Source organism: Haematobia irritans, chromosome 3 (assembly GCF_050003625.1).
Source record: "Haematobia irritans isolate KBUSLIRL chromosome 3, ASM5000362v1, whole genome shotgun sequence".
Taxonomy (NCBI): domain Eukaryota; kingdom Metazoa; phylum Arthropoda; class Insecta; order Diptera; family Muscidae; genus Haematobia; species Haematobia irritans.
The window spans coordinates 219667177-219693429 of NC_134399.1; the positions used below are offsets into that span (position 1 = coordinate 219667177).

The window sequence follows — 26253 nt, forward strand, 5'->3', positions numbered from 1 at the left end:
TCGTTGGGCGCCAGATTTGTAACTAATATCTACAAAGATCAACGAAGATAGAATTGTGTCGAAAAGACTGAGGCAATTCGCTCTTGATCAGACTAAAGGGTGATACGGTCAAAATTTGGTCAATATAAACTTGACGTATTTCTTTCAATTTTGCATTTAAAAAAACATGAACACCCCTCATTTTGAATGTGTGTGTGTGTAGAATGTTGCTCCTATTTTGATTTTGGAATTCACTCTTCAGTTGTCAAAATGCCGTCCAAGCAAGAAGAGCAGCGTATCAAAATTTTGCTCGCGCATCGCGAAAATCCGAGCTACTCGCACGCAAAGCTGGCAAAATCGCTAAAAGTTGCCAAATCAACCGTTCCAAATGTAATTAAAGTGTTTGGGGAACGTTTGTCGACAGCCAGGAAGTCTGGATCCGGGGGAAATCGAAAACCGGAAGCCGCTCAGACGACAAAGAGAGTTGCCGGTAGTTTCAAGCGAAACCCTAACCTCTCTCTCCGAGATGCCGCAAATAAGCTGGGTGTATCGTCTACAACCGTGCATCGAGCCAAAAAACGAGCCGGACTATCGACTTACAAGAAGGTAGTGACTCCAAATCGCGATGATAAACAAAATACGACGGCCAAAGCGCGATCCCGGAGGATGTACACGACGATGCTGACGAAGTTTGACTGCGTGGTAATGGACGACGAAACCTACGTCAAAGCCGACTACAAGCAGCTTCCGGGACAGGAGTTTTATACGGCAAAAGGAAGGGGAAAGGTAGCAGATATTTTCAAGCACATAAAACTGTCAAAGTTCGCAAAGAAATATCTGGTTTGGCAAGCCATCTGCACCTGTGGCTTGAAAAGCAGCATTTTCATAGCTTCCGGGACTGTCAACCAAGAAATTTACGTGAAAGAGTGTTTGAATAAACGTCTGCTGCCTTTCCTGAAGAAACACGGTTGTTCCGTACTGTTTTGGCCGGATTTGGCATCTTGCCATTACGGTAAAAAGGCCATGGAGTGATACGCCGCCAACAGCGTGCAGGTGGTTCCCAAGGACAAGAACCCTCCCAACACGCCAGAGCTCCGCTCAATTGAGAAATACTGGGCTATTGTCAAGCGGAACCTAAACCAAAAAAACTGCTAAGGACGAGCAGCAGTTCAAGGCAAACTGGCTTTCTGCGGCGAAGAAGGTGGACAAGGTGGCTGTACAAAATCTGATGGCAGGTGTCAAGCGTGAGGCCCGGCAATTCGGATTTGGAAAAGCGAAAGCCTAACTGAATATTTTTCCTGAATTTTATACTAATTGAACTTGAAAAAGAAATTTAATTTGATTTTTTAAATAAACGATTTCACCGATTTACACGCGTTTTCCCTTGACCAAATTTTGACCGTATCACCCTTTAAAGGTGTCTAAAGCCTACTAATAGTTGGACGTCAAATTTGAATCTCAGATCAGCAAGCATCATCAATGAAAAAATGGTTCGATCAGACCAAAGCTTTTCATCTGGGATTTGAGTAAAGTGTGTAAGGTCTAGTAATCGTTAGGCGCCAAATGTGAATCTAAAATCAGCAAGATAAGTAGACCTTATCTTTCGATTACAATTCAGCGCCCAACGCGCAAAAGACTTTAGACACCTTTAGTATTATCAATCCCATAACGAAGAAGCTTCAGTCTGATGTAAGCATTTGTCTCATTGATGATGAGATAAATGCTTAGATCAGACTGAAGCTTGATGATGAGATAAATGCTTGGATCAGACTGAAGCTTCTTCGTTATGGGATTGATAAGACTAAAGGTGTATAAAGTCTATTGCGCGTTGAGCGCTAAATTGTAATCGAAAGATACGATCTACTTATCTTTGGGCGCCAAATTTTAATTTGAGATCAGCAAGGATCATCGGAGAGAGAATTGCTTCGATCAGACTGAAGCTCCTTCATCATGGGTTTGACCAGACTAAAGGTGTCTAAAATTTATTACTCGTTGGGCGCCAAATTTTAATTGAAGATATCCAAGAATCGTCACAGAGCGAATTTTTTCGATCAGAGTGAAGCTTTTTCTTCATGGATTTGATGAGAGTAAAAGTATCAAAAATCTATTACCACATTGTGGGTGCCACATTTTAATCTAGCAAGGATAATCAAAGAGAGAATTGCTTCGATCAGACTTTTTGTTATCAGGGATTTGAATATGACTAAAGGCATCTAAAGTCTATTGCACGTTGGGCGCCAAATTTTAATCTAAGATTAACAATGATGATCCATCAAAGAGAGTATTGCTTCGACAAGACTCAAGATCCTTCATCATGGATTTCAGACTAAAGCCTAGGGCACGATATTTTGGCTGGGTATTTTGGTCGCCACTTGAGCCAAAAATAATCTACCAAAATTTGAAGAAAATTTGGTCAAATTTTTGTTGTTATTATGAAAAAAAAAAATGTTTCTTCAAAAGAAATATATTATTATTTTATTTTAGAAGTTATTTTTTATTATTTTTTGTCATAATTTATTAAAGTGTAAAAATATCTCTTGAATTGAAAATATGGCGAAGTTTTAAATATTTTTGGTTTGCACCAACAAGTGTAAGTTACAACTTCCACAAAATGGAGACTTTAGAAGTATGGCCTAAAATAAACATTTTTATATATATATTGGCTTTATAAAAATTTTTGTCAAATTTTTATTTTTATAGAAACATTTGTAAAATTTTTGATTTTTTTCTGCAGAAAATTCTGTCAAAATTTATTTCTATAGAAAAGTTTGTCAACATTGTATTTCTTGAGGAAATTTGTGAAGTAACTCTTAGTGGGAGAGGAAATTTGTGATGCAACTCATAGCCAATCTATCAAAGAGTAAAAAATGTATCATTTTTGGTAGAATTGTATCAACTGTGACAACCGTGATCAGAAGTCGATTTTGAGCCAACTATTGATTTCTCATTTTTATAACTTTAACGGCCATTTTCATGTAACTCCGTTAGGCTTTAACTGCCAGTTAACAGAAAGAAAAATGGAAATATCTTTTCTCCGGTTAACTTTAACTGAAAAATTTTCACCAGTTAAGTTTCTAACTGGCATATGTAATATATACGCAAAATGACAGATATGTAGATATCACGGTTTAAAAGTTCGTTAGCTAACGTAGCACTAACGGAGCTTCATGAAAATGGGGATAAATATTTAAAATATTTTCTCCATTCCATTTATTTTTTTTTTATAATTTCTTAACTTACCTAAAGAAATCATTCCTGCAGTAAAGTTTTGATTCTCTACTAAAGCATTTATCCGTTAGAGGTTGAAGGCATTCACAGCAGCGCACACATGACGCATGCCATCCACGTTCTAAAACATTTAATAAAAATTTATCTAAAATTGGTTTATTACAACCGGCACAGGGATCGCCAACACCGACCGGCGGTTCACTGCGACCTGCAAAAAAAGAGAAGAGGAAAAACGAAAAAATATTACTAAAATGAAATATAATTATATTACCATCATATTTAAATAGTAATACATACAACTCATTTGCAGATATAAATAAATATCACAAAAATATATTTTAAATTATAAAATGCATAGCTTTCAAATTTAATAAAATATTTTTATTTATAATCAATTATTATTCGAGCTTTATGGACAAAGAAGATTGAGAAACATGATGTATTGAGCCATTGAAACTGCCAAATAAAAATCTATACACGGCTGACTGTACCTATCTCGGTTCGGGCGAATGGAATTTTCAGTTACAATTAATTGTAAATGTAGACCGCGAAATAGAAATAGAATTTGGAACAGTGGTATCACAATGAATTGAATAGTCCAAGTGAGTTTGTAATAAAGGCCTAAATAGTACTATTAAAAAAAATAATAAAAATTAAATAAAATACACTTTTTTATATCCCAGCAAAAAAATGGAAGTTGTTCCAAAACATGTCTTTTAAAGCTCATCCCAGAATCCCCCATCGAGTTTTTTCAACTTCCGATGCAGTCCTTTTGGATAAATGCACAAACATTTCTTCTAAAGCGCATCTTAGGATCCCCCAATGATTTGTTTCTACTTCCGATGCAGTCCTTGTGGACAAGTATTGGAAAGAATGCAATCAGGCTTTTTTAAGTGAAAATTTTGGCCAATTAAATTTTACAAAAAAAAAAAAAAAATAGAAAATTAATAAAAAAAGTAAAAAAATAATAATAAAAAAATAAATTTCATCCCCGCTGGGATTTTAACCTGTGCCGTTTGACTTTTTCGTTTCCATGGAAATTCTTTTGACCAGGTTTTGTACATTACGAGAATTTTTAATTTTAATTTTTTAATTTAATTATTTATTGGAAAAATATATTTATACGAAAATATAAGCCGAAAATAAAACAAGTATATACGGCCGTAAGTTCGGCCAGGCCGAAGCTTATGTACCCTCCACCATGGATTGCGTATAAACTTCTATTGAAGACTGTCATCCACAATTAAATTACTTGTATATATTAAACTTAAAATGGCCCATTAAATACGTATATAATTAAGTTTGACAAAATTTTCTATAGAAATAAAATTTTTACAAAATTTTCAAAAGATTTAAAATTTTGACAACATTTTCTATAGAAATAAAATTTTAGAAAATTTTCTATAGGAATAAAATTTTGCTAGATTATTTTTGCTCGAGTGGCAAGCATGATTATGAACCGATATGGACCAATTTTTGTGTGATTGGGGATCGGCTATATATAACTATAGACCGATATGGACCAATTTTGGCATGGTTGTAGCGGCCATATATTAACACCACGTTGCAAACTTCAACCGGGTCGGATGAATTTTGCTCGTCCAAGTGGCTCCGGAGTTCAAATCTGGGGATGGGTTTATATGGGGGCTATATAAATTTATGGACCGATATGATTTTTGCATGGTTGTTAGAGACCATGTACCAAATTTCAGCCGCATCGGATGAAATTTGCTTCTCTTTGAGGATCCGTAAGACAAATCTGGGGATTGGTTTATATGGGGGCTATATATAATTATGGACCGATGTGGACCAATTTTTGCACGGTTGTTAGAGACCATATACTAACACCATGTACCGAATTTCAGCCGGATCGGATGAAATTTGCTTCTCTTAGAGCAATCGCAAGCCAAATTTGGGGGTCCGTTTATATGGGGGCTATACGTAAAAGTGGACCGATATAGACCAATTTTTGCATGGTTGTTAGAGACCATATACTAACACCATGTACCGAATTTCAGCCGGATCGGATGAAATTTGCTTCTCTTAGAGCAATCGCAAGCCAAATTTGGGGGTCCGTTTATATGGGGGCTATACGTAAAAGTGCACCGATATAGACCAATTTTTACATGGTTGTTAGAGACCATATACTAACACCATGTACAAAATTTCAGCCGGATCGGATGAAATTAGTATCTCTTAGAGCAATCGCAAGCCAAATTTGGAGGTCCGTTTATATGGGGGCTATACGTAAAAGTGGACCGATATGGCCCATTTGCAATACCATCCGACCTACATCAATAACAACTACTTGTGTCAAGTTTCAAGTCGATAGCTTGTTTCGTTCGGAAGTTAGCGTGATTTCAACAGACGGACGGACGGACATGCTCAGATCGACTCAGAATTTCACCACGACCCAGAATATATATACTTTATGGGGTCTTAGAGCAATATTTCGATGTGTTACAAACGGAATGACAAAGTTAATATACCCCCATTCTATGGTAGAGGGTATAAAAAATAAAAACGATGCATAACATAAAAAAAAATAATTTTTTAGAAAAATATTTTATAAAAAAAATTTCCGCTGGTGAGATTTGAACTTGCGTTTCTTATTTTTTTTTTTCGTTCATACTAATAAAGAACATCTCGAGAAGCAATTAGAATGTTATACCTTGGTGTCGTATTACTATCATATCACAAATATTTGAATTGACCTTTCGATGCTTTATGTTCAATGGCGTTTGTTGCTGAGTGTGCTAAGGCGTTCTGTTATGGTGCCAACAAATCCAGGTTCAACCCCTGGTCAGAACGAATAAGTTTTTCATATTGTAAAAATTAGATAATAGGAAAATAAGAAATGGATGAAAAAAAGCGAAATTTTTTGAAAATTTTTTTTTTTTTGCTTTTTAAATTTCTTCATTCAAATTAACTTCCAGGGCATTGCAACTTCTAAAGCATTGCAAAGGATACAAAAAGGCAGTACTTCCGTCCTATGACAAGCCCATGTAAAATTCATTGGAGATGATCCAAGTTTGCACTACTTCCGGATCACAGATTGGGGAGACAAACTAGTCTTTTTTGGGAAGCTTTTTTTGCTGGGATCTTAAGTAAAAATTAAAAATAAAGTAAAGCAAAAATCATTTTTTTTTTGCAATAAACATTATATAATTTTATCGCGTCATATCTTGGACTTTATCAAAATTTCTTAAATATAAAAACAAAAAAATATTTCTTTTTTTAAGGATTTCCCTAATAGTTCATTTCATTCATCCCATGAGGCTTTTGAAACATAAGAAAATTCATTAGCATAATAGCTATCATCTTTGCAATGGCATTGTCGAATTTTACACTCCTATAAAATGTGTGTTAGTGTTTCTGGCCATAACACCTTAAATACACGTTAATGAGGATCCATTATATTTTGAGGATTGCCAATCGACCAGACTAATTTCCCTTTTTGCTCAATAGCACAATAACAACCAACAAAAGAAATTTCAAAAGAACAAAATTTTTCATTGAAGTATGCTGGTGATTTTGTTTTGGTTTGGGATGAGGTACCCTAATTAGTGGCTCTTATGTCGCCAACACCTCTGTAGCCCCCCCCAGAGGTTTCTTGATTTAATCACCATAACAAGCACATTGGCATTTGCAACCAGGAACTCATCATCATCGCCATCACCATCATTGCCCGAATAAACAGTAGCTGCTGTTAAGTGTTACGCAAATTTATACTTAGTACCATTTGAACATGTAACAACAACACGAAAAAGGAGCCAAGCCAAGCCAAAAAAAAAACACAACACCAAAAAAATACTGCAATTACCTTAAAATACAGAAAACGTTTAATTTATGCCATGGCTTGAAGCTATTCACAAAACCCAAAACTGGCAACTAAAAGTCAAGCATATCAACAATTTGAAATTTCATTCATATAGCAGTCATACTTCGGTCCTCTATATGTCTGTCCTTTCAGATGTCCATCAGAGCTTGTATTCATTCATCCATTCGCAGGTACCTTGGCCCAGGCATTCATGCTTATAAAATCATTTTAAATGCCAACACCTTGACTTGAGCATAGTTTTGGGTATTCAAATGCTCCAAGAGTGTGGCAATCCGGGGTGAATGCATGTGTGAGGGTGTATGGTAGTGCGTGTTTGGGAGGGATCCTTAAATAATCACCATAAGGATGCATTTCAAATAGTCAAACAATGAGCAACTCCGACAAGAAACCCCCAAGCTATTTAATAGGATACCTACTTACTACTTCCACAATGGACTCTGGGCTTTGGTATAGTGATCATAGTGGTCACTTTTATATGTTGATTAATCCCCCCTTCACACCCACTTGACTTGGGGAGGTTCTAGTATTTTTTTTCTTTTTGGATAAAACACATCCCAAAAGTGCAACCGTATAATGATATAGTGTCAAATACTTTATTTGGCTTCAACCCTCTCTCGCAGCCTAAAACCATACTCTTTGGCTATGACTATGGCTGGCTTCTTCTGTTTCATCTCACAATACTCTCTGGAGTATTGAAATGTATATGTTAGGTTACCTGAATTTTAAACTTTTCATATGGCAAAGAGGCAAAAGAAGCCAGGAGACTTAAGACATAAGCAGAGCTATCGCAAAAAACCCCTAAGGGTAGTTAATGACAGCGTTGAAGCTATTATGTTGTTTTTGTGGAGAGGACTTTTGACAACCAGCCAAGTGGCTATGGTTTTCTACCACATTAAGGGAATGCAAATAGGGACCTAAGGGGGATTAATGGAGGATTGTGGATGGTTTGATAACATACGTAAAAATATATATATTTTGGAAAAAAATAGCATCGGGCATAATTTTATATTTGAGAAATTCCACAAAGGTGGCATAAAAGGTGTCACAAACTTTTAAAACATTGGCTTACTTTTTCATAAAACAAACGTCATAATTTAACATATTTATATCGTGTTTTATATACAATAATGAACAAAGATTTTTTCTCGATTTAGAACCTATCTTACAATGGGTTTTGTTCCCATTTCAATACCTTGACATTTAATATTAAGAGTATTTACCAAAATATAACCAAAATATTTCCAATTAAAAAGTTCATTGAAGTTGACAATTTTTTTTAATTAATAAATTAATTGATACAATTAATTTTTTAATCAAGATAGAAGTATTAAGGTAATTAATTCAATGATTAAAAATTTTTATTATTATTTTTTGTTTCATTAAAAAATTAATTGATACAATTAATTTTTCAATAAAACTCTGGAAATTTTTTAATTTTTAAATAAAAATTTATTTCAAACAATCACTTTTTAAATCACACTAAAAACTCAAAAACAGATAAAAGTAATTGAAAATAGTTACACTTTTTATTCAAAAATTTAATTTAAAAAAGTGATGGAAATTTTTTAAGTTTTAAATAAAAATTTATTTCAAACAATCACTTTCTTAATCACACTAAAAACTACAAATCAGATAAAAGTAATTGCAAATAGTTACACTTTTTATTCAAAAATTTAATTGAGTTTTGCAATCAGCATCAAGTAAATTTTTTAATTGAATCAATTAAAAAATTAATTGAAATTTTCAAATCAAATCAATAAATTTTTTAATCAAATATTTTTTTATGTCCAATTAAAACTGTGATTGATACTATCATTTTCGTGATTGTATCAGAAAATTGCTTTGTGTGTTATATCACGTTTGTACCGTGTTTAAACTATTTTTTACTTTTTTCTGATCCTTATTAACAGTTCTATTCAAAAAGTACACAAGTGTATTTTTTAGTACATTAATACATATTGACATAATCAAATATTATCAATTTTTGTTGTTGTATTGAATTTAATTGTTTTTTACTACTTCGTACATTATTGTACATATATATTATTATTTTAATTTATTATTATAATAAATAACGTTTGACATAATAGGTAGCTTTATTTAGTACCTTAAGGTAGAATAACTTTTTCCAACAATGTAGAGAAAATTTTACTATTTAGTATATATAGTGAAATGTTTTTGTATTTTTTAGCCGCATTTTTCGAATTACATATTTGTGAACAACATTCACTCAAAATTGACATCCCTATCGAAGATCTCTAAGCCTCCATCCTCAAGTCAACTACTACAACCTGCTGCTAACATCCATAGTCATAATTTAAAATATTTGTATGCCAACATTTTCAGTTTTATCGTTTTAACTTTTATTTCACAGAAATTTATGATAAAACTTGGAAATTAAAGCACCTGAAGAAGAAAGACCAAAGTAAACTCCTTTGAACATTTTTCATTCAGTTTTTTTTGGGAACTTTATTTTTTTTCTTTGAAAGGAAATCATCTAATATAAATTTCGTTCAGTTGGTGTTTTTTTTATTCTTCTTTGTTTTAAGTTCGTATAATCGAAGTTATGAGTTTGGTGGTTTTGAATTTTTTTGCATTTAGTCAAAGAAATTTGCAAAAAATATCCAACAAACAGAAAAGGCGGTGACCCAATAATATTGAAGTTGCTAACTTAAAATAAACATCCGTTCAGCGTTATGAAATGATGGTGATGCTTAAACATCGTTGAAAGTAATTAGAAGTGTATGGCAGACAACCATACCTGACTGAGAAAAATATCCACTGAATTTTACCAATAATCGGTGCAATGAAAAAGACACATGGGCCAACTGTTAAAGAAAAATTGCCATAAAATTTATCAATGAAGCACAGTGGGTAGAGAAGACGACAAAAAAAATAGAAATAAAAATTTTTACGGTCTATTCTTTAGATTCGTCTATGGGAAATAAGTTCTTTACCTTAGAAATAATAGGTAGCACTGCGGATTTTTATCAGTTTGTACAATAAAACAATTTTCGATGAAACACGTACAACTTTGGACGTTGAAACTTTAACAAAAATGGTTGCCACTTGTGCCAAAAATAATCCACCAAAATTTAAAGAAAATTTTACCAAAAATCTACCAAATTAACAAAAAAAATATTTTGGAGTTGTTGATCTAATTTTTGTGGTAAGTATATAAAAAAATGTTTTATATTGAGTTTGCAGAAAATTTTGTCAAAATTTTATTTCTATAGAAAATTTTGTCAAAATTTTATTTCTATAGAAAATTTTGTCAAAATTTTGTTTCTATGGAAAATTTTGTCAAAATTTTATTTCTATACAAAATTTTGTCAAAAATTTATTTCTATAGAAAATTTTGTCAAAATTTTATTTTTATAGAAAATTTTGTCAAAATTTTATATCTATAAAAATTTTTGTAAAAATTGTATTGCTATAGAAAATTTTGTCAAAATTTTATTTTTATGGAAAATTTTGACAAAATTTTATTTCTATAGAAAATTTTGTCAAAATTTGATTTCTATAGAAAATTTTGTCAAAATTTTATTTCTATAGAAAATTTTGTCAAAATTTTATTTCTATAGACAATTTTATCAAAATTTTATTTCTATAGAAAATTTTGTCAAAATTTTATTTCTATAGAAAATTTTATCAAAATTTTATTTCTATAGAACATTTTGCCAAAATTTCATTTCTATAGCAAATGTTGTCAAAACTTTATTTTTATAGAAAATTTTGTTAAAATTTTATTTTATAAAAAATTTTGTCAAAAATTAATTTCCATAGAAAATTTTGTCAAAATTTTATTTCTATGGAAAATTTTGTCAAAATTTTATCTCTATACAAAATTTTGTCAAAAATTTATTTCTATAGAAAATTTTGTCAAAAATTTATTTTTATAGAAAATTTTGTCAAAATTTTATATCTATAAAAATTTTTGTAAAAATTGTATTGCTATAGAAAAATTTGTCAACATTTTATTTTTATGGAAAATTTTGTCAAAATTTTATTTCTATAGAAAATTTTGTAAAAAATTTATTGCTATAGAAAATGTTGTCAAAATTTTATTTTTATGGAAAATTTTGTCAAATTTTTATTTATGTAGAAAATTTATCCAAATTTTATATCTATAAAAAATTTTGTAAAAAATTTATTTCTATAGAAAATGTTCTCAAAATTTTATTTCTATAGAAAATTTTATTTTTATAGAAAATTTTGTCAACATTTTATATCTATAAAAAATTGTGTAAAAATTTTATTTCTATATAGAATTTTGTCAAAATTTTTTTTCTATAGAAAATTTTATAAAAATTTTATATCTCTAGAAAATTTTGTCAAAAATGTATTTCTATAGAAAATTTTGTCAAATTTTTTATTTCTATAGAAAATTTTGTCAAAATTTTATTTCTATAGAAAATTTTGTCAATTTTTTTTTTTCTATAGAAAATTTTGTCACAATTTTATTTCAATAGAAAATTTTGTCAAAATTTTATTTCTATAGAAAATTTTGTCAAAACGTTATTTCTATAGAAAATATTGTCAAAATTTGGCTTTTTTAGAAAATTTTGATAAAATTTTATTTCTATAGAAAATTTTGTCAAAATATTACTTCTATAGAAAATTTTGTCAAAATTTTATTTCTATAGAAAATTTTGCCAAAAGTTTATTTCTATAGAAAATTTTGTCAAAATTTTATTTCTATAGAAAATTTTGTCAAAATTTTTTTTTCTATAGAAAAATTTCTCAAAATTCTATTTCCATAAAAAATTTTGTCAAAATTTTATTTCTACAGAAAATTTAATCAATATATTATTTTTTTATAGAAAATTTTGTCAAATTTAATTTCTATAGAAAATTTTATCAATATTTTATATCTATAGAAAATTTTGTCAAAATTTTATTGCTATAGAAAATTTTCTCAAAATTCTCTTTCCATAAAAAATTTTGTCAAAATTTTATTTCTGTAGACATGTTCGTCAAAACTTTATTTTTATAGAAAATTTTGTCAAAATTTTATTTCTATTGAAAATGTTGTAAAAATTTTATTTGTATTGAAAATGCCAAAATTGTATTTCTATAGAAAATTTTGTCAAAATTTTATTTGTATTGAAAATTTTGTCAAAATTTTATTTGTATTGAAAATTTTGTCAAAATTTTATTTTATAAAAAATGTTGTCAAAATTTGATTTCTTTAGAAAATTTTGTCAAAACTTTATTTCTATAGAAAATGTTGTCAAAATTTTATATTTATAAAAAATTTTGTATAAATTTTATATTTATAAAAAATTTTGTATAAATTTTATATCTATAAAAAATTTTGTAAAAATTTTATTTCTATAGAAAATTTTGTCAAAATTTTATTTCTATAGAAAATGTTCTTAAAATTTTATTTCTATAGAAAATTTTGTCAAAAGTTTATTTCTATAGAAAATTTTGTCAAAATTTTATTTCTATAGAAAATTTTCTCAAAATTTTATTTCTATAGAAAATTTTCTCAAAATTTTATTTCGATAAAAATTTTTGTTAAAGTTTTATTTCTATAGAAAATTTAGTCACTATATTGGGAGCCACCGTGGTGCAATGGTTAGCATGCCCGCCTTGCATACACAAGGTCGTGGGTTCGATTCCTGCTACGACCGAACACCAAAAAGTTTTTCAGCGGTGGATTATCCCACCTCAGTAATGCTGGTGACATTTCTGAGGGTTTCAAAGCTTCTCTAAGTGGTTTCACTAGAATGTGGAACGCCGTTCGGACTCGGCTATAAAAAGGAGGTCCCTTGTCATTGAGTTTAACATGGAATCGGGCAGCACTCAGTGATAAGAGAGAAGTTCACCACTGTGGTATCACAATGGACTGAATAGTCTAAGTGAGCCTGATACATCGGGCTGCCACATAACCTAACCTAACCTAACCTAGTCACTATATTATTTTTTTATAGAAAATATTGTCAAATTATATTTCTATAGAAAATTTGGTAAAAATTTTATTTCTACAGAAATTTTCGTCACAATTTTATTGCTATATAAGTTTTTGTTAAAATTTTAGTTCTATAGAAAATTTTACCTCTTAATTGCAGGGTCAATCAATAAGAGTTTTGTGGTAAAATTTAGGAAAATCGGGTAACACATACGTAAATATTAAAAATCTTTATTTTTATTTTTAAATAAACATCTTACTGAATTATTAATTATGTATTCAAACATTAGTTTTTATATTATTTATTATACATTGCATAAAAATGTTTTTTTTTATTCAAAACTGAATTCATTATGATTTTGTTGTTGCAATGCATATTTATGTATGTTAATTGTCTGTTCTTTAAATGAAATAAATACTTTTGTTTTTAACCAAAAAATTAGTTTGGTTTAAATATTATTTAATTGCAGATTTTGTTGACGATTATTAAAATGGAAGGGACGATTATGACAATTTTTTTTGGAAAAAAGTGATAATTTTTTGTATTGGCAGCCCTGCCAGGCATATCAAACTATTACTGAGAGTAAATGAAGCACCAACGAAAACCTTAAAGGCCTCCGGACGAAACAGGACTCTATTATGCTTATACCAGACGGACCATGGTTTTCGTATTAACTTTTCCACGCTTAAAGGTATCCATCACTAAATTGTATACTCTACGAACCTATTTTAGATTTTTTTCCCGTTTTTTTTCATCCCACAGTGCTACTATCATATTTTTTTTTTTGTTTGCCTGGTTATCGCTGGTTGAAATTTGCCAAAAATAAAAACTTCAAGGAATAATAATGATTAAACACTCTATGAATGATTTTTCTTCATCAGTAACGTTGGACCGCCATCGTTTCGGTTCATGGCTGTCATGGTCGATCCATCCCCCAGTTAGTCTGTTGCAACCACAGCCGCCAGCAACCAATGCAAGAAGCTGTTGTTATTTTTCTCTACATCATCTCGTAACTTTTGCTAAAAATGTCAAAATTGACGGATGTCATCAATCAAAATATATTTTTCGGTCAATCCTCACCAGGCTAAGCCTACATAATTGCCCGTCTGCCAATTGACCAGACAGTGGTTATTGAGGTAACATTGACGTACTCACACTTTTGGATAGGATACAGGGTTAAATTTGTTTAAGCCAAAATTTAATTTTCAAGGTTAACTGATGACACAGAGAGACCTAATGTAATGCTTTATAAGTTTTAGAAAGATGCATATAGAAACATTGAGAGGGTATACAATGTTGATAGAAATAAAACAAATATTTTGAATTATTAATATTAATTAATTAATTATTATTACAATTATTAAATTAATTAAGAAAAAAAAACTTCACAAAACGTGAGAAAAATGGGATATTATTGATTGATTTTTATAAGCGAGATATATCAGCAAAAAAATTTGGAACTTCTTCCAAAGGCACAACTTTAAAAGCACTTCCAGAAGATGTACTCCCAATGATGTTCTTTATTTCAACTATCCAGGAAGTTGTTTTAATTCAATGTTTTACAACTTGGTTTTTTTCATACTTTTAATGGATAATTTTAACTCTTTTTTGTTTCAAATAGGTTAAAAACAAAGAATTCATAAAATGGTACAAATCATTTAAATTTTGTCGAAAAAAAATGCTAAATCCGATTTGAAAAAATTGCGAATTTTTGAAAATATTTGAGGTCAAACGTTTCCGACAAGCGTTAGAATCCATTAAAAATTATAAAAAATTATAAAAATTATTTATTTGACAAAATATCACAGAATTTTTTAATTTACATCCAAAATACTGAATTCGGATCACACCTAAAGAAGTGATGCAAATTCAGTGCAACGGCTGTTGAAATGGAGGACTTCCGCGCTATGACAAGCCCATGTTAAATTCATAGCTTCTGCGTCAATTTTTCACCACTTCCGGATCCAAAAAGAACATTTTCATTACTTTTTGGCTATGCTTTTTTTGCTGGGATGTTATATTCATCGCTTCTGCGTCAATTTTTCACCACTTCCCGAAAAGAACATTTCCATTACTTTTTTGGCGACGCTTTTTTTTTGCTGGGATGTTGTATTGATCTTATACGAGTAAGTATTGACTTTTCTAAATTTTGTTTGGAATTTGGTTCAAATTTATATACGAATATATATGCGATTTTTCGCTAAGGGAAATTGTTTCTATTGGATTATTATCAAAAACTCGTTTTGCCTTATATTTTGTTGCCTGTCCCTATTATTCAAAGAAAATGTCAATAAAAATTGAGCCAATGATATAAAGATAATTGTTCATGTAAACAATGAACGTTTTCATAACTATTACGAATTGTTTCCCTAATAAATATAAATTTCATGACATTAACGTAAAATTTCATTAAAATGTATGAAATTGTAATTTTAGCTAAATTTTAATGAATACTTTACCAAAAACATTTTCCGTCAGTGTGCCACAGTTATCTCTCCATACATTATTAATTTTAGCTGGAAGGCATGATAAACATAAAATTTGTCGCTTTCGCTACCATCCAGAGAAAAACATACAACAAAATTTCAATGCATAAATGTTGCAAACTAAACGAGAAAAAAAATAAAAAAATTTACATATTTTTTGGGCTACCGTTTGACGAGAGTATTTCTTGCAAATTACCATCATATCACATAAAAACCCCCGGGGTCAACGGAAGCCCAAGTGGAGAGTGATAAATTTCCACAAGAAGGCAACATAAAAATATGCAATAATGCAAGTTGAGATGCAACTCAAAAGCCAAAGGAAGGCAACACAGTGGCAAAGAAAATCTCCATGAGACATTTGCCAAAAAAAAAAGCATCTCATATTAGGGGAATATTTTCACCTAATGCCCATAAATGCCCAACTGTCAACACATGCTACAAATGGTTAATTCCTCAAAGAAAAAAAACGAAGAAAAACAAAAACCAGGCTACAAAGGAATTTTTGGTAAAAAGACCATAGAAGAAGGTTCTTTTGCAAAAACCTCCAAAGACAAATAGTTGAACATGGTGCTGGAGTGGAGTACGAATGGAAAAAAGCCGGAAAAAAAGAATTATGTAATTAATGTTTTAAAGCTACCAGTCATCATAGTTGAAAATAATGGCCTTCACCGGGAGATAGCCACGAAATGTTGGGCCATAGAACCAAAGGCATTCATTACACCCAACGACAACAACACCAACTACCATGGAGTCTTGCATGCTTCTCATCATCATTTGCTAAAGTTTTAGCTGATGAAGAGCTTGCCTGCTTGCTTGCTTGCTTGGTAGGTAGGTAGGTATTTGGCTCTGGAAAAACTTTGATGTGGTCTTGTGTCGTGTGAAAAATCTTGCTACGCTGCCTTTTCATGAGGAAAGTCATAATTCAACAACAAAGTCTTCCACGGTCTCTGAGAACTCAGGTTTCGTATTGAGAAGCCATCAGAAGGACGGACTCCCATTGAAGTTTAAGATGCATTTGTTGTTTGTTGGCCATAAACAATCTCAAGTTCATGATCTTTATGTCGTTGTTTTCTATGGTTTTTTTGTAATGTTGTTGTTGTTGTTGTTGTTTTTGTTTTATACTTGGACTCCTCCTTTATTCAGGCGGCTATGCTTCTGTATACAAGATTCAGCGCAAGTCTTTTCCTTTTACGATTTTTTTTCTTTTCCGTCGATTTGGTTTGGTTTGCGCCCCTTGACCAGAACACGTACCACGTACTATAACCATGAACATTCACATGCATCATCATGTTTATGGCCAATGGAGGAAGCAGCAGCAGCACCAGCAGTCAGCCTTTTGCCTTGAATGTTCCTTGGTTACTTGGTTTGGGAGGATTGTATAGCGGCCATATTTTGTCAGTGTGGAGCCAATGTTGTTATTTGTTGGCTGCCATTACAATGTGAACCCATCGCACGAACTCCAACTCTAGATTTCATAATACAGTCAAGGGGGGGAAAGGAGAGGTTCAAGAAATGTTGATGATGATAATGATGGTCATTGCTGCTACGTTCAATTGTTCATCTGTCCGTCCGCCCGGTCTTTCGCCCCCTTGCTATTACCATCCATTCAACCATTCTTCCTTCATGGTTATTACATTTGGGGTTGAGTTGGTTGGTTGTTTGGCTCATAGCCTTCTGATTCCTTTTGAGATTTGTTTGGTTTGATTTTTCTTTGGCATTCTTTGTTGCCATTGCCATTTCCATAGCTGGTCGGTCGGTCGTTCCTTTGTCCATAGGTCCATGAGCCACTAAAATATACGGCAGCTTCAGAAGCAGCTTCTTTACGTTTTCATATCATATCTCGAAATGTTGCCATCGATGCTGTTGTTTTTCCTTGATTCATAAGAATCCTAGCATGGAGTCAACCAAAGAAACCAAAAAAAAAAAATTGTAATGTAATCCACCCATTTTTTCTGCCCATAACAACTCCTCGTCTTCATCTTTTAGTTGATGTTGTTGTTGTTGGGTATCAACATCTTTCATTTTATGGTAAAATTATTCTAGGCTCCCTTCCCCTATCCACATTACCGCCTTCTATTGATAGGACACTCGCAAAAAAGGCAAAGAAATAGAGAAATTTCGGGGATTTCAGCTACATGCCATATTACAGTCATTAACTTTTGACCAGTCATATATACCCTTAATGTCATATTGTATTTGTTGCCTTTTAGGACAATGTGGTAAAAGAGCCTGCTGCATGGCCAAAGTTGGCCGCTATGACTTTTTTGAGAAATTTGGCAAACATATATGGAAACTTTTCCCCTGATGTCATGTTGTATTTATTGGCTTTTTGCCAGCTACATATACTCTTAATGTCATACTGCATTTGTTGCCTTTTTGACCAATGCGTACAGAAAAAAATTTCACGAAAATTTTTCTAATTAAAATTTTAATTGAGTTTTAAATGATATTCAATTAATAATTTAATTAATTCAACAAATTTTTTAATTGAAACAAAAATCAATCAAAAAAATTAATTGGGTCAATTAATTTTTTAATTGGATCAATTAATTTTTTAATTGACCTTCAATAAATTTTTTAATTGATACTATGATTTCTGTGATTGAAGACATTTCAATAAAAAAATTAATTGGATCAATTTATTTCGTGATTGAACCAGAAAAAATTTTTTTTGTGTGTGGTAAAAGAGCCTGCTGCATTACGGAAGTTTTCGCCATGACTTTTTTTGAGAAATTTTGTTAATAAGTATAAGAACTTTTGCGGATTTATGCTACATTTTCCCCTAATGTCATATTGCATTTATTGGCTCTGGGATAGCTATATATACCCTTAATGTCATATTGCATTATTTTATTCCAAAAAGCCGTATGCCGCATTAGGTTTTTTTTTTTGAAAAATTTAACCAAGACATATAGAAACTTTTGCGTATTTCAGCTACATATACCCTTAATGTCATATTACACTTATGGTCTTTGGCTATTGTGATAAAAAAAGCCTGCTGTATTACGGAAGTTTTCGCGATGATTTTTTTGAGAAATTTAGAGATATTGGACCTTTTGAGTATTTCAGCTAAATTTACACTTAACGTCATATTGCATGTATTGTCCTTTGGTGATTGTGGTAAAATAACTTGCCGCATTACGGAGGTTTCAGCAATGTTTTTTTTTCGGAGAAATTTAGAGATATAGAAATTTTTTATATTTCAGCTACTAAACCGTTAATGTCATATTGCTCTTATTGTCTTTTAGCTATTGTGGTAAAAAAGCATGCTGCATTACGAAATTTCTTTGTGGAAATTTAGCTAAAAATATAGAAACTTTTGCATATTTCAACTACATTTACCCTGAATGTCATATTGCATTATGATAACTATGGCAAAACAGCCTGACAAATTACGGAAGCTCTCGCTATGGTTTTTTTGAAAAACCTACCTAAGAAATATAGAAACTATTACGTTTTTTTTGCTACCAAAACCCTTAACGGCATATTGCAGCTATTGCCTTTTTGGCCATTGTAATAACAAATTAATAAATTCAAGGAAAGTTTTCCATATTGGAGAAATTTTAACTAAACCCACATACCACCTTCTTTTGAGAGGGCACTTAGAAAAACTTTGAGAAATGCTTTGCGGATTTCAGCTAAATTTACACTTAGTATCATATTGCATTTATTGGCTTTTGACCAACTACATTTACTACCTTTTGTCCATTGTGGTAAAAGATCCTGCCGCATTACGGAGGATCTTGCTATGACTTAGAGAAGTAGATATTTGTGTATTTCAGCTACATAAACCCTTAACGTCACATTGCATTTATTGCCTTTTTGCCATTGTGGTAAAACAGCTTTATGGAAATCCACATTACGGAAGTTGTGGCTAAGGCTATATTGAGAAATTTAGCTAGGAGATATAGAGACGTTTGTGCATGTCAGCTATATATACCCTTAATGTCATATTGCATTTATTGTCTTTTGATTGTTGTGGTAAAACAGCTAACTGCATCACACCATGTTTTTTATTCGGAAAATTTTATCTAAAATATATAGAAACTATTGGGTATTGTAGCTACCTGTTCCCTTAATGTCATATTGCATTTATTGCCTTTTGGTTGTTGTAGTAAAACATGGTGGCGTTTATGTCTTTTTTTTTAGAAATTTAGCTAAAAGATATAGAAATTTAGATATAGAAATATATTACAACTATATTTACCCTTAATGCCATATTACATTTACTGCCTTTTGCCTATTTGCGAAAACTAATATTGGAGGAATTTGAACTAAAACAAAATATCTTCCATGAACTAAAATAGAGTTAATTTGGCTTTAGTGCCCTGAAGGGTTCACTTTTTCTTTTAGGAACTGCTGTAATACAAATTTTATTTATTTTCAATTAAAATTTCCTTAAATTTAGTCCATAATTTATTGTGAAATATTAATTTTTCCCCAAAAAAATATTTTCTGAAAATCTCTAACATTTTTCTGAGTGTAGTTCTTATATATATATATATATTTTTTTTTTTTTGGTTTACTCCTTGACCACCCCTGCCATTCTGCCATCATTGTGGGATTTGTTGCCAGCCCCACATCCACTTGAATGGATTTGAACGACTACTGCTGCTTGAATGAGGCGTAAGAGTAGAAGATGGAGCAAAAATGTATATCAGCAGAAATCAACATTACGTGCCATTATTTTTTCTCCTGTTTTTTGTTTTTTTGGTTTCTTTACACAATTCCAAGACCATGATGCTCATTCGACTGGGTATTGGACTCCAGTGAAACGTGACTAAAATGTAAAAGCCAGAATTTCACCAGACAACAACTACTAAGCAAAAGGAGCATGGGCAGCATCAGCCATTGCTATGCCAGCTTTAGTTACGCTATCACAGCACCATCAGACCAAAATAAGAAAAGCCAACAGAACAAAAAAAAACAAGAAAACATAACACCAGAATACATTCAAGCATATCCATTCAAGTCCTTTGCATTGTTGTCTCACAGGCTCCTCTATAATGGTGGCAGCCACATCCATCTGTTCCATCCATTTTCGACTATGCTAAACATGGAAGCATGGCCAGAAATGGTTTGATGGCTACCATCACCACCAACCATTCGACCAACCAACCAACCAACCAACATACGTTGCATACCAATCACTGGGAAATTCTCATTATCTATGGACGACAACAACCATCGACTGACAGACGGACCGACGGACCGACGATAACTGCTGACCAGCAACAACAACCAAATCCAATGAAATGTTATTGGAAAACAATTCTGGCCATTGATGGCAACAGGAAAACCAGTTCAATAGCAAAATCGAGAATTCATAAAAACTGAAACTGTCAAAAGATTGTCTCTTGTCCAAAATGGCCCATATATATTTTTTGTTTTTGTGAAATATGACTTAAATGCTGGAAAAATTGCTTTGAATCTAAGATGTTAAGAGGTGGACATCAAGTATTTTATCCAACTGACCGCCCATTTTATATGCCTTCTGTTTACTTCTGAAAATTACTCTACTGACAGAGAACATCAGTCATGGATAGGAGTCACTTTAAAGGCCAACCGAAAGATATTAAACTAAAACGGAGATAATCGGAAACAACACTGACCAACAACTATTATTAAAAGTGATAATGGTGATGGGAAATGCATGGAAGTTTTTTAAGTGTTAAAAAAATTTTTGCTAGTTCAATGTTTTAGAATCCCCAAAATAATATAGCTCGGAGTACAAAATAAAAACCCCAATATGGGCAAGGGGAAGATTAAAAAAGTTTTTTTTTTTTAATTTTACAAAAAAAAAAAATATTTTTAAGTTAGGAAAAAAATCATCAATAGACAAAATTTCATATAAATCATCAATAGACAAAATTTCATATAAAATTTCATATATATAGGACAATAATTCTTTTATGGAATTTTGACCAGAAGAAAGGTGTCAACGCAATGGATGCCGTGTTGGTCCACTAAAAAGTATTTTTTTTTTTAATTTTACAAAAAAAAAAAAGTTTAAAGTTAGGAAAAAAAATCATCAATTGGAAAAAATTTCATGACGACGATGGTATTGGACAATAATTCCTTTACGGAATTTTGACCCGAAGAAAGGTCTCGACGCAATTGATGCCGTGTTGGTCCACTACGTATTTCAAACGAAGGAATTTCAAAGTCGATTGTACCTACCAGAGAGCAAGGCAGTAAGAGAACTCTTTCTCTTTGATAACACAACGAGTCATTTCTCTTTAAAGGCAGCAAAAAAAATTGTCGACTCAGGGATTGCAATTCATTTGAATTTCAGAGATTAGAGTTCACCGCTCAAAAATAAAATTTTGCTGTAGGAGCAAAATTTTCTGGGTGCAGAGGCCATATTTCTATCTCGATGATCTGGACTGCGAATGTCAGCAAAAAATTTGTAGATCAGGTATTGTAATGAGAATCAAAAAGTCGATAATCAAACGACTATTTTTAATTTTGAAAAAGTCTGCCTTTACGAATAGTCGAAGTTGACTTTTTTAAATCGCTTTAAATCTTCTAATCTACTTTTGATGTTGGTCGAAACCTATTCATCGAGTCCGAACGGCTTTCCATATTACAGTGAAACCATTTAGAGAAGCTTTGAAACCCTCAGAAATGTCACCATCATTACTGATGTGGGATAATCCACCGCTGAAAAACGTTTTGGTATTCCGTCGAAGCAGGAATCGAACCCACGACCTTGTGTATGCAAGGTGGGCATGCTGACCATTGCACCACGGTGGCTGCCTAAAAAAAAAATAACGCCAATTGAATTCCAATTTTTTTATTTTGTTCATAGTTGACTTTTCGATTATTTTTCTGAATTCAATGTCGACTTCTCGGGTTTTCCAAATTTTGTAAATGTCAAATTTTGTCAATTCGATATTAGAATTTTTCGATGAAATTTCAGCAATAAAATTTCAGCTCTGCGATTTTTTCGTTAAAAGTCAATTTTGGTCCCTTAGAAAAAAAATCTATTCGATGATTTTGACTAGGTATAGAAATGAGAATCAAATGTCGACTATACGGCTTTTGGACTTCTTCCCAATTCCCAAGTAAAAGGAGACTTTTCGAAATCACCACTTTTAAATTTTTGATGAGTTGTCTTCAAAAAAAGGCCATTCCTTTCAAGTTTTCTTATACAAAATAGATTAGCTGATTTTGGTCACCAAACCAAAGTGGATTAGTCGATTTAATTAGATTTGCACAAATATTAAAATTCGATTAGTCGAATTTGATTTGATTTATTTAAATAAAAAAAATTAAATTTTAAAAAATTTTAAATTTTAAAAAATTTTAAATTTTAAAAAAATTTAAAATTTTAAAAAACATTTAAAATTTAAAAAATTTTAAATTTTAAAAAAATTTACATTTTAAAAAATTTAAAAAAATTTTAAATTTAAAAAAATTTTAAATTTTTAAAAAATTTTAAATTTTAAAAAAATTTTAAATTTTAAAAAAATTTTAAATTTTAAAAAAATTTTAAATTTTAAAAAAATTTTAAAAAAAATTTAAATTTTAAAAAATTTTAAATTTAAAAAAATATAAAATAAATAAAAATCATTTAAGTAAAATTTAAATAAAAAACATTTAAGTTTAAATAAAATCAATTTATGTTGAATAGTCGAAAAAGTCAACAGAAAAAAATCAACTCTTTTCATCTTTTCGATTTTTTTTTTCAAAAATTAGAATAATCGGGTTTTTGTTACTATACAATTTGATCGATTTGAGCATAGTTCAAAAATGTTAAAATTGATCAAATTTATATATTAAAAACCCTCAACATTGCCTTTGGTATCACAAATTTTGACCAATTTAAATTAGTCGTTTTAACATAAATCAAAAATTGATTCGGCACAGTTTAAAATAACAAAAGTCGATTCGATTAAAAAAAAATAAATTTTAAAAAATTTTAAACAATTAAAAATTTAAAAAAAAAAATTAAAATAAAATCCATTAAAGTAAAATTTAAATAAAAACCATTTAAGTTTAAATAAAATCAATTTATGTTGAATAGTCGAAAAAGTCAACAGAAAAAATCGACTCTTTTCATCTTTTCGATTTTTCTTTTCAAAAATTAGAATAATCGGGTTTTTGTTACTATACAATTTGATCGATTTGAGCATATTTCAAAAATTTTAAAATTGATCAAATTTATATATTAAAAACCCTCAACATTGCCTTTGGTATCACAAATTTTGAACAATTTAAATTAGTCGTTTTAACATAAATCAAAAATTGATTCGGCACAGTTTAAAATAACAAAAGTAGATTCGATTAAAAAAAATTAAATTTTAAAAAATTTGAAACAATTAAAAATTAAAAAAAAAATTAAAATAAAATCCATTAAAGTAAAATTTAAATAAAAACCATTTAAGTTTAAATAAAATCAATTTATGTTGAATAGTCGAAAAAGTCAACAGAAAAAAAATCGACTCTTTTCATCTTTTCGATTTTTCTTTTCAAAGATTAGAATAATCGGGTTTTTGTTACTCTACAATTTGATCGATTTGAGCATATTCCAAAAATATTTAAATTGATCAAATTTATATATTAAAAACCGTCAACATTGCCTTTGGTATCACAAATTTTGACCAATTTAAATTAGTCGTTTAGTCGCAGTTTAAAATAAGAAAAATATATTCGATTTTTTTTTATAAAATGTCGACTTTTTAAATCGTCGACATCCCTGAACGACTTAGACTAAGAACTGCTGCCCAATGAACCGCTGACGCTTGAGTTGGTACCATGCGACTTGGTTTTTTTTCCAAACATCAAACTCACGACCAACTATAGTCCTATGATCGAAGTTAATGATGGCAAAATAGTGGTGGCCAACAGTTCTAAGCCACCCAAAAGTAAATGTTCCTAAATTCTCAATGAAAAAAAAAACTTAAATTACGGTCACACCAATGCCAATATGATTTGCTGCTGAGGTTTTTTTATTTTATTTTATTTATTTGTTTTTTTTTCTTTGATAGTGGTACTCCGTGAATTTTTTTCTTGCCATATCCATGTAGATTGGTTACCTTATGCTATATACCATTCAATTTTCCATCATAGATCTTCAATCAACAAAACATGGCAAACAATTGCCCACACTCCGAGACTTTTGTTTTTTTGCTATATTCAGTGAATGCTGATGGTGGAGGTAACCAATTTGGCATTGGTTCAGCAATAAATGAACTCTTTTGCCACTGTTGAGCCTGTAATTCATTTTTTTGTACCTTTCTAAAAATAAAGAAACCAATGCAAATAAAATAAAAGGGAAGAGAAGAGAAGAAAATGTAAACAAGCAGCTAGAAAAAAATTTCTAAGGTACACGAAAAAAAAATCGATTTCATGGAAAATAAACGAAATAAGGGGAAAATTAATTTTTGTTGTTATTTTAATACAGATAACAGAAATTTAAGAAATATTTAAGAAAATAAAAAATAAAAATAAATTTGCGAAAAAACCAAAATTTTTAGGATAAGCTAATTTGCTTTGGTTGAACTTTTGGAATCAAATGACAGTGTGAAAATACTATCCAATAAAAAGGTTGTAAATTTGGAAGCGCTGAAATTTCAGCAAGTGGTTTGCTGGGTAAAATACAAAATAATTAAAAGAAATAATTTACGTTTTTTGTAACTTCTCTAGAGTATGAAAATTCATTTTTCTCAATGACTAATCAGAAGGTCATAAAACATAAGCTCAATACAAAAAATAATATAAACAATATTTTTTTTTTTATAAAGTTAGGCATAGAAAAGTTTAACCACGCTTACTGAAACCAACGACAGACATTTAAAACACATCTGTCTACTTGACAATACCTCCATTGAGGAAATGAATATTGGTGCATTTAAATTATAAAAAAGTAGAAAACTTCCATGCTAGCTGTCTTCTGTTTTCTGTCGCCTGTAAATGTCCTTATCCCATTAACTCGCTTCTAAGTTTGTATATGTGTGAGTTTTTTTTTTTTTTGTAAAATCCATTGAAGAAATTCATGTTTTCATTACGATAAGAATGGTATGAAGAAACACCAGTTTGTGTACATACCACAAGTAACAGTTGAAGAAGATCCTTAGAACTTAGAACACTTTTTGCAAAAATAAAAGTACGAAATACAAGGACGAAAGTAAACATTTAGATGGTTACAAGAGATATAGAGTGTTTAAGGTAAACGCAGAAAATGTAAAAAATAGCGAACTACACTGGGAGACATTTTTCGAAGATTAAGTGTGAAAATAGGAATGACGGTTTTGATGAAATGAAAAAAAAAAACAGAAAAATTGGCAGGTGCTATTGGAAAATATCAGAAATCAAACAAAAAATTACAAAAAATCGACTTAGTTTTTTTTTCGATTTTTTTGACAGCAGAAAATTGTAACTAACCTGTACTACAAACGCCGAGTCATGCGGATTTTACACAATATTTTTCGATAAATTCTAGAAAAGTTATTAGACATAATTATTTAATATAATTATAATTATGTCACAATAGTAAGGTAAAGTGTATTTTACTGTGAAAACGGTTGCCACTCTAGCCAAAAATAATCTAACAAAATTTGAAGAACACTATACCAAAAACCTTACAAACAAAAAAAAATCTTATTAAAATTTTGTTTCTATAGGAAATTTAATGGGTAAGGATAATTTTGCCAAAATTTTAGTTTTGGCAAAATTTTATTTCTATGGAAAATTTTGTCACAATTTTATTTCTACGGAAAATTTTATTTCTATAGAAAATTTTGTCAAAATTTATCAAAATTTTTTTTTGGAAAAATTTTATTTATGAAAAAACTTT

General features: G+C 30.5%; 1 protein-coding gene across 2 annotated transcripts in view; it reads right to left on the reverse strand.

Annotated features, from left to right (window-relative positions):
• Positions 1-26253, reverse strand: part of Lim1 (LIM homeobox 1) — a 210731-nt gene that overhangs the window by 133692 nt on the left and 50786 nt on the right. For both annotated transcript variants that reach the window (XM_075302961.1, XM_075302963.1), the window contains exon 2: positions 3220-3415. In XM_075302961.1, the coding sequence (XP_075159076.1) occupies positions 3220-3415 (196 nt within the window). The remainder of the gene's footprint in view (positions 1-3219; positions 3416-26253) is intronic.